A 9,856-nucleotide genomic window follows, 5' to 3' on the forward strand; every position below is an offset into this window, starting at 1 on the left:
ACAAAATATATTTATCATAACTATTATTGTTTTTCAATGATGTTACCCGTACCAGGATTACTGGTGCTCGAATTCACTGTTACGGAATATCTTTTAAAATTATAAATATAACTTAGTATGAATTAAAAATGTTTTCTATTTTTCAAAGTTGTTCTTGGTGTCAAGTTTGTGAAATCATCAGTTCAGAGACCACATTGTGTCTTGAGCATCATGTGCACAGTTCACCAGCAGTTTGAATATACACTCACCGGCCACTTTATTAGGCACACCTGTTCAAGTGCTTGCTAACACAAATTGCTGAGTTCACTGTACTCTGTACTGGCCTCTAGTCGCCACATCTCAATCCAATAGAGCACCTTTGGGATGTGGTGGAACGGGAGATTCGCATCATGGATGTCCAGCAGACAAATCTGCAGCAACTGCGTGATGCTGTCACGTCAATATGGAGCAAAATATGTGAGGAATGTTTCCAACACCTTGTTGATTCTATGCTACGAAGAATTAAGGCAGTTCTGAAGGCAAAAGGGGGTCCAACCCAGGACTAGCAAGGTGTACCTAATAAAGTGGCAGGTGAGTGTATAATTCAAAGAGAAAAGTGAATTTGTTTTCAGCCAAAAAAAAAAAAAAACTACAAAAACAGCATTTTGAATTGCTAGTCATTTTTATTCATTTTTTGCATTGCTGGTACACTTGGAAAGAGTCAGTTGCCAGCTCAAGAGAACAATAAGCAACATAAGCCAAGCAGTCCCCCTTCATATCTTCTATCAGGGCAACATGTTTTTATTATTTTTTATTTTATTTTGTAGAAGCCACTAGTAAACCATTTGACACAGCCGAGAAGCTAACAGTTACAGTCCAAGGTCTGTAATGATGTCTTTAAAAAAGGCTGCAACAGTTAAGAGGGAGAACACAGACAAAAAGCAACAAACCCTATATCTTGATTGTGCAAAGCACATTAACTATAAAAAGATATATATTTATATGTATATACAGCAAACAATTCTCTGTAAACATGTTAAGTATGTTAGTTTTCTGAAAACATGGTGTCATTTCATAAATACAGGCAACATTGGCATCCGCAAACATCACAAAAAGATAACATTCTGGGCTTTTAAATACAGCCCATTGCCATAGAAACCGAAGAAACAAGGGCTCGAAAACACCCTTATCACACAATGTTGTCGTGTTTAGCATGGCATATTTGGTAACCTTTAGATGGTGTAGTTCAACTCTGTAGGAAAAAAAAATGTGCTTTTTCACATATTGGGAGGTGGAAAATAATGTGTTATGTAATATGCCTACTAGAATACTAACATACAGTAATGGTATAACATGTAAGAAAATACAAAAATAAGATTAATACTGTCAATAAATGTACAAGAAAAATATTGTATTATTAAGCAGAAGAAAAAGTTAGGTTTACGGGAGTTAGTGTCAATCTGGAGCAAAACAACTGCCAATCAGAGAGGAGGAAATGATTGCGCTTCTGGATGTGAAGATGTTCCCCGAAAGCTTTCATTCAACAGGGTGTGAAACGTCACCGTTTATCGATAATCTCAGACCACCTCTCATCTCCTCAGCACCATTCATCTTCTGAACAATGCTTCGGTTGGGAATATTCTGCAAGTGCTATCGATACCAACATGGCACATTAGTTGCTGCTATAATTCTTAACTCTGGTCAGTTGTTGAAAAAGTAGTGTATTTTTCTCAAATTACACCTCTGCAGTGACTTACTATATTTATGCTGAGCCTGCTCAAAGCCTCTTAATAAAAAGAACTAAATATTTATATTTCAACTTCAGTATTTTACAAGCTATGAAACAGTAGATGGTAGCTGTATTCTGAGTCATCTTGGGTGAGATTTGGCAGTCACAGCTATGTCGACACAGTATATTTATTATGGGCAAAATGAGAGCATTTCAAGCCCCTGCACCCTTGTAATCGGCTCACTTACGCACACGTTCAGCTGCAGAAGCGAGTGGGTGACGGCCGTGCACGTCTCCAGCTCTCGTCTGAGGAGACGTCAGCTCGACAGACCTAGAGACGACCACTAGACTAACTGCTGCCGGCATGACACATGCACTTGTCGTAGTTAAAACATGGCAGTTCGAAAAAACTTCAAAATACGTCTCCTTTTCAAATGGGGATGTTTGACATGGAAAAATATAGATACAAAAATGTTGAGCCAGTGTGTATACTTAACTTTGCCTTTTAAGGCTTTGAAATCTTCCAATTCAGTGGGCGTGGACTGTAATGGCTGCAGCTTGGCCCACTCAGTGGCTGATCTAACAGAGCTACAGGCCCTCGGTGGCACTTCACCGTGGACTCGTTAGACAGACAGACAGATCAGTACTGGTGAAGGTAGGAGGGCCTGTGCTCATGTTTGAGGGGGAAAGATTTAAAGCCCTTGGTCATGGGTTTGTGTTGCTGCTGCTGCTGCTGTTGTTGTTGCTGTTGCTGGGTGAAGGGAAAACCAGAGGAGATGCCGGCGGAGGGGGAGCAGTCGCTGGCAGTGGACCACACGGGAGACTGCAGCATCTGCATGGAGTCGCTCCACTGGGAGGAAGGAGGGATGTTCATCTGGTACAAGGAAGAGCTGGGATTGGGCATGGTGTTGTTATGGGTCGAGTGCTGCCATGGCGCTTTGGGAGGCCAGGTTTTAGTCTTGCTGTCCTGTTGAACACAGCATACGGCAATCAGCAGAGTCGAAAAGGTCCACTACTAATCAAAAGGTCACAACAAGGTCTTATCAACCCTTTTAAGTTAGGCCAAAAAATGATGCCTTCGAATGTACAACTATTTCTGATGTTTTCGTGACAGCAAAAAAAAGCGAATATATAATCGTGTTTTTCCAACGAGTAGTTTGCATAGTAACACTGGTGCTCCACGCCCAGCGCTCTCAATGCTGGGGAGGCTCATACTTTACCTGGTTATCATCAGCCATGTGATGGAGTGGTGGTGAGGGCAGGGTGCACACCTCCGGCTCACCACAGCTGTGTTTTCTAAGAACAGAGAAGTTGAACCTTATTAGCACTCACATACTGTACCGCTAGGACTATTTCTCACACACTCGAGCCTGCGCATCGACTTATATGTTACGGTCAACAAGTGCGTAGTAAAAAAAAGATCAGTTTTTTTTTTTTTTTTTTTAACAGTAGTTCAGTGTTTGAGTGTAGAATATCAACCAAAGAAAATGCAGTTAATCACATTGAATGATAATTATCAGTGCAGTTTGACCGTTGTTGAAAGCTGGCTGAATGAAGATGACGAGACAAATCTAAGCCGGGGGAATGAGTTTGGGGACTTACCTCCTTTGTTTAACCGCCGCTACAAGATCCGGACCAGAAAACATGGAGAACAGACTGTCGCCATTGGCTGAAGACGTCTCATCGCTAGAGCTGGCCGAGTCCCCCTGATTGGCTGACCAGCTGCTGTTTACGGCCTCTCTGAGGACACAACCAGACGAGGTGTTAGCCCCGTTACCTTTATACTCTCAGCAATGTGGTATTTGAAGGCATATCACGGGTTCAGATTCATTTGTTGATGATGTCTTAACACCTTGATGACAGAATTAAAGAAAAATCTGTAATGTATATTTGCATGTTGGTAATTTGTCAGGTTAAAAGACATTGATTACATAAATTGTTGATTCAGTGGCATTTGATGACTACATATCAACATATTAGGTTCTACAGCATCTCTTGGTCCTATTTAATGGCAAGCACTGTATTAAATTGGTTAAAAAGGAAACTTATTTTCATAACTACGACACTATTGCATAGGGTTTACAAGTATGATGCCACTGCAGTAATGGCTCCCTGATTACATCTTCCTACTTTCTGAGATTCATATCTAAGCAGGACGGTGTTGTCTCACACATTAACGTGGTATATGCCTCACATATTGATGCCGTCTGCCACATCAATAATTGAATCAGGACATTGCTCCAACACTTTAGTGCACTTGATGAAACTACGCTTTAAATAACCCTCCTACAGTTCAGCAACGGCGGCGGTCCAGTTAAGACATTGTTATTGGCGTCTTTGTGTAAATGACATTTCCCGTCAGTTTGACTAAAAAAGGTCTTTTTTTTGCCCTGTACAGCATTGAATCAGTGATAAGGGAAACCTGGTGTACAGATACCTACCCCTCACTATAGTACTCGGGGTGGGACCAGGTCCTGTGTTGCTCTTCAGGCATTGGCCAGTTGCTGCGCGTGTTGCTGGGCCGACGGATGTGCTGCACCTGCCGTTTCTGCTGCATGGCCTGGCTGACGCCGGCAACGTAACGGGCAAACTCCGGGTCAGAGCCAACTGCGTATATGGAAAGGATAAACACAGCTATGATTTTCTGACACCCTCAGCTTTTCTCTTTCGCTCCCTGGAGCTCATTCCGTTGAGCCAGACTGTCTACCGTAGCAGAAAAATCACAATGGCCGTAAGTCAACTCTGCACAATAGGCCTCGACTGCAATCAAAAGAGTCTGCTGCACTGTAAAAATAGCCACTGACACAGGCTAAGTTCAGCATTAATCGCCAACTTGTAGTGGAAAACAGCTGCTCACACTATCTGACCAACATTGATCGTGTTACTCAGATCAGGGTCCAATGTCTGAAATCTGCTTGAATGGTTACAAGATAGTTTATAAATGGAATCAAACACATTATTTCTCTTTACACTGATTTGCAACACGACACCCGTTTTGCATAGTGATATTTAACATACTGTTTACAAGATATCTGCCATACTTATTAATGTGCTGAATGAAGCCAAATAAACAAACATTATTTCTATTTGGTCCGGACTTGACAAACTTGTGAACATCCTGATTATTTCCTTGCAATTTGCTCTCTCAACATAGTGCTGTAGAATAAGCAGGAACCTTATGTATATGTATCCTTATGTATCCCGCCATTACACTGCTGTCCTTTAATATAATGATGTTGTGATGATAGTGCTTGGCTATGGTTAAGTTTTCAGCCCCTTTCACTGAAAAATACACACATTTGTTGAAAAGCAACATATTGATTTAAACCAATTTTCCTGTCTGATTTTTGTCTCTTATTTATTTCTTGATCCCACAGTCGAAATAAACAAATAAGTTCTCTGATTTTGGGCTGGAAAAAGAACACTTCGTGGGCATATAAAAGGGAGGTGGATCTCACCTGCTGGGTCAAAGGGCAGCGTGTCTCCCAGGACTCCAAACACTCCTTCACTCTGGTCCCTGTTGGGCCACGTGTTGTTGCGGGGCCCCTGTGGCTTCTGACCCAGCATCTCTGACATGACACTGTCCATGTAGGTGCTGACTAGGCCCAGACTGTACAGATCTGAGCTCAGATCTGGCAGTCCAGGAGAGCCCCACTGCCCAATTGGACCCAGGGGTGACAGCCCTGCTGGGGGGCCTTGCGGTGGAGGCGGTTGCCCAGAGGTGACGAGCCACTTGCTTGCCACTCTTTGCTGTGACAAGACCTGGGGTGGGGTCTGCTGAGGGGGAAGCTGAGGAGGAGGTGGCTGCTGCTGACTGATGGGCTGCAGGAGGTGCTGGTAGTACTGCAGGGCCTGGGGGGAGGGCTGTTGAGGTGGAAGAGGGGGCTGCTGCTGCTGTTGCTGTGGAGGAGGTGGCTGAGGCTGCTGTTTCTGCACTGATGGTGGAGGCTGGGGCTGAGGCTGAGCTTGAGGCGGTAGGCCACCGTGAGAGATAGATTGGGAAGTTGGCGGAGGTCCACTCGGCGGCTTCAGCTCAGCGGGGTTTGCAGACGCCACAGAGTTCCTCCTTTTGACCAGGGGCGAAGCCTGCTGGGATTTCCCCATGTTGAATCCTGAGAGAAAGTCGATGACATCCTGCATCTCTTGGTCCGTTGGCAGGTTCATCCCCTGGTCATCGGACACTAAACCGTTGGCCAGCAGGCTTTGCTGGGAAGAGTCAGGGGTGCAGGACAGGCTGCTCATCTGCAGGATGCTCCGTAGCCTCCCGTCACTGTGGCCCAGGCTCTTGGTCTTATCCTCTGAGCTACTGGTTGTCAGCATGCTGCGAGACGGGGTGCTAGGGATGGAGTAACTGCCCCCGCTATTAGAGCTGGATGAGGCCTTCTTTGTGAACTTGGAGGTCAGCTTGGATATTGTTTTGGGCAATCCACTGGAGGTCTTGGAGCCGGTGCCTGGAGGCAGGTCTGCCTGGCCGCCATAATCCGGGCTCTCCCGCTGCAGCTGCATTTGAATAGTGGGCAAAGGTTGCTCTCTTTTGGAGGGAAGAGAAAGACAAGTACTTCATTATTTAGTATTAAAAGCACTACAGCAATCTGAAAAATGATAACCAGGCACCAGGGTTCCTTTTAACCAAGAGGGAAATCCCCTTAAATCTAAACAGACAGTATACACATCACCTGTCCGTACTATCTGTATAGAAAACTACATGGTCAAGCTACTTGTTGCTAAATTAAGGGGTTATTCATAATTACAGTATCCAACGTTCACTCACTTTCTCTCCTTCCACCTGTTGATGTCAAACACTGCCGTGTAGAGCACGTCGACTAGACCAAGTGTCTTCTCCGGATCCAAGCTCCGCTGGAGCAAGGACATAGTTGCTGGGTCCTCCTTCAGACACCTGAACATGTATACACACACACACACACACACACACACACACACACACACACACACACACCACATGACGAGACAGGAACCGCAAAGCTACACTATGTCTTGCATACAAAAGCCCAGGTGCATTTGCTGAAAAGATTAATACTTGACATTCATAAACAAGACAAGAGCCAAAATAATCCGACAGGCAACTCCTTCAGCTTACAGACAGGTTTGGTGTATTTATCGTGGCCCACTGAACCAAGAAATTTACACTCCTGTTGCAGCTGGAAGACAGTCTTGAGCACCGACTGTAAAAATTCATCGCAGCGCATATGGCACAATGCTCCCACGACGCAAAACATTTCCGTTTTAGGATGTGATGATGCCAGAGTACCTCGGCTTAATAATATACCACTGAAGTAGGGTTAATGCAAATGTGTTAACGCTATATTAAAGGTGTGTACTCAGTATATTGAATCCAGCGTATTAACCAGATTCTCCATTCCTCTTCATGGTGTTGAGAACGTTAGATCTTGGCAGTGTCTGCTCTCTCTCACCTCCCTTATCTGTCTGCATGCATATGTTTTACATATGGAACTTGTCTATCTGCTGATGCAACTGCACCTACATAACAATACAATTTATGTTCACACGTTTCCCCATTAAGAATTAACTGATTATTTGGAAGAAAGGTCCACACAAAGACGTTTCACAGTAAGTGTTTTGATGAACTTACCATGTAGAGGGAACCTGCACCACCACTTTGGAACCCTCAAGAGTGATCTGGGGAGCATAGGCCTCCTTGTTCTCAATCTGAGCAGTATCAACAACCACCTGTTGGTACACACAAACACACCTGCATCAGCATCTCCTGACAGAAAAGCTTTATTCACCAGCATCTATATCCGTATTGTGAATCCTGCTTGTGCAAGCGATCTGCGAACATTTTGTAGCACACCATCTGCTGACTAATTTACACAACTAAAACAATTGGAGGATCATCAATTTTCCACCAAGTGAAGAGAGACGGTCTTTAGTCAGCCAGTAACAACAAACAGGCTAGCCTTCCTGTGTGCTGCGAGTCAAATGTATTTGAAAGTTCTTTGAATGTGGCCGTGGCTCCTCGAGACCCACTCAGCTGGGTCACAAAGAGGGCGGGAAGACGGGAGGAGTCCATTTCCTGTATTGCAGGAAGTCACCCTATTGTTGTGAAAAAAGCAGGTGTATCCTCGGAAACCCCGGGCTTCCCAAGTGAGAAAGCCACGCATACACACGAACAGACCGTCAGCCATGCTGCAAAAACAAAACGACGAGGTCACTGGGGGCCGGAGGGAGGAGGAAACATGCAGAAAAACAGAGGAGGTCAACTTCTGCGCTTGACTCGATGACTAGTAGGAAAAAGGGAGTCGCTAGTGATAATGCTGCCAGAAACAACAGCAGACAGATATCGCGAGTATTACTGTGAATGTAAATGAAAGAAAACAGGGAGGAATGACTAAAGTGAGAATGTGTATGGAAGTATTTAAAAAAAAGTGTGGGGAAGACACTTAAGCCCCTTTCACAGAAAAGAAGACCTGCCATGAAGCCGGCTTTGCTTTTTCACACTGAACAGCATGACGTTTATCACTTTCCCTACAGAACGGCGAGGAGTAATAACAGTCCGGCTTGAACAGGCTGTGTGAAAGGGGCTTATGTGTGTGCTTATGTGTGTGTGTCCATTCACACTGCTGTGTGATTATTTTGGGTTTAGTGCCTATAGGATCAGATAAGGAGCTAATGCAAAGCACTCGTCCATCATCCGGGGACTGTTTTACAGCTGGCACGGGGCTGGCAGGGCTGGATGGGGACACTCCCTCAGCCTGACACAAAAAACAAGACAGATCACACAGAGGAAATAAATACCGGAGCATGAACACACCGGCGTTACTCTGTGGGAAGTCCCGCTACCGACCGACCCTCCCTCCCTCCCTGTGATTCTCATTTTCAACAGGAGGGGGGAGGATTCTGTTTGCAAACCCCACCCAGGCGATCCCATCCTTCACCCAGATGCTGCTGGAATGTTTCTTCCCTTTTGTGTGTCTCTCTGGTGTTTGTTTACACCTTGCTACTGCCTCAAAGCAAGCAGACGGATCTCCTCATCTCCATTACAAATCTGACAAACAATGGGATGCAAGTTGCCAAAACCCAAAGACGCACAAAGGGAGAGGATTCGGTAACTCAAGCAGAAGTGTCAGTGAAGTACAACGGACCTGTTGACGCCAGCATGTCACCTCCTATCCGCCGCTCTGTAGTATAAACTACACTGTGGTGATGGATGTTAACGAGAGTAAAATAGTGAATGAGGATCCAGTAGAGATCTTTGAACACAACCGGGTATCCAAGTACGCCTTACACAAACACAAAACTAGTGTTTGTAGCTTACGTCACCGTCATGCTCACTTGAAGTTGTTCTGGTTAAGAGCATTAGTCAAATGCTTAAAATGTCATTCAAAAAAAAAAAAAATCATCCATTTATCTCCTGTTAGTATAAAGGTGTTGTGATCTATTTAAGATAAATTAATTTCTATGTGAACAGAGATCACAAGATTACAGGTTTTATCTCCCGAGGGTCCATATTCTCAGGAATAATTAAGGAATCCAGCTTTACTGTAGCGTCACATCTCTACTCACCAGACCAGCCTGGGCAAACAGCAGCTGGACGGCTGTCTTGCAGGCTCCTCTCCAACTGGATGGGCAGACTTGGTTGAGGACCTCAGTGACGGGAGAGTCATCCCTGGGGGTCACTCCGTTCTGGCCCAGCGCCTCCTTAATGAGCTGCAGCATCGTGTGCTGAGGAGACAAAACGCACCATCAACAATGCAGTAAGCCTTCACCGTCTAATGATGCTACACTACTTTTTTTTTTGCTCAAATCTCAGGGGTGACTGATAGCAGAGCAGAATCATGGTGGACACTTAACTCGTTTTTTTTAACCAATAATGAAACCTCGACTTTTTGGGAGAATACAAGGTGAGTAACCAATAGAAATAGTATGAAGCTGGCCGGTCGAGTCAAGGACCATACCGTTTTCAGTTTGAGGTTTTCAGCCGCTGACTCGTTGAAGGACACTCCTTTGAGGAAGTGTGAGCCAATCTGCACAGGGATGGTGGGCAGCTCGCACTGGATGGGCTGAGAGGTGGTCTGCATCCTGCCCGCCTGCTGGGCCTCCGCCTCACTGCAGCAGCTCTACACACACACACACACACACACACACACACACACACACACACACACA

The 9,856-nt window shown here is 45.0% G+C and overlaps 1 protein-coding gene across 2 annotated transcripts in view; it reads right to left on the reverse strand.

The window, feature by feature from the left end:
* Positions 1–642: 642 nt before the first annotated feature.
* garre1 (granule associated Rac and RHOG effector 1) overlaps positions 643–9,856 on the reverse strand; it is an 18,136-nt gene continuing 8,922 nt past the window's right edge. For both annotated transcript variants that reach the window (XM_031846497.1, XM_031846496.1), the window contains 9 exons: positions 9,646–9,807; positions 9,254–9,412; positions 7,320–7,417; positions 6,480–6,605; positions 5,167–6,239; positions 4,150–4,315; positions 3,311–3,448; positions 2,929–3,004; positions 643–2,675 (listed from right to left, as the gene is read on the reverse strand). In XM_031846497.1, the coding sequence (XP_031702357.1) occupies positions 2,349–2,675; positions 2,929–3,004; positions 3,311–3,448; positions 4,150–4,315; positions 5,167–6,239; positions 6,480–6,605; positions 7,320–7,417; positions 9,254–9,412; positions 9,646–9,807 (2,325 nt within the window). In that variant the 3' untranslated portion in view covers positions 643–2,348. The remainder of the gene's footprint in view (positions 2,676–2,928; positions 3,005–3,310; positions 3,449–4,149; positions 4,316–5,166; positions 6,240–6,479; positions 6,606–7,319; positions 7,418–9,253; positions 9,413–9,645; positions 9,808–9,856) is intronic.

The sequence above is a fragment of the Anarrhichthys ocellatus genome, unplaced genomic scaffold (assembly GCF_004355925.1).
Source record: "Anarrhichthys ocellatus isolate YVR2014 unplaced genomic scaffold, GSC_Weel_1.0 scaffold6, whole genome shotgun sequence".
Classification (NCBI taxonomy): Eukaryota; Metazoa; Chordata; class Actinopteri; order Perciformes; family Anarhichadidae; genus Anarrhichthys; species Anarrhichthys ocellatus.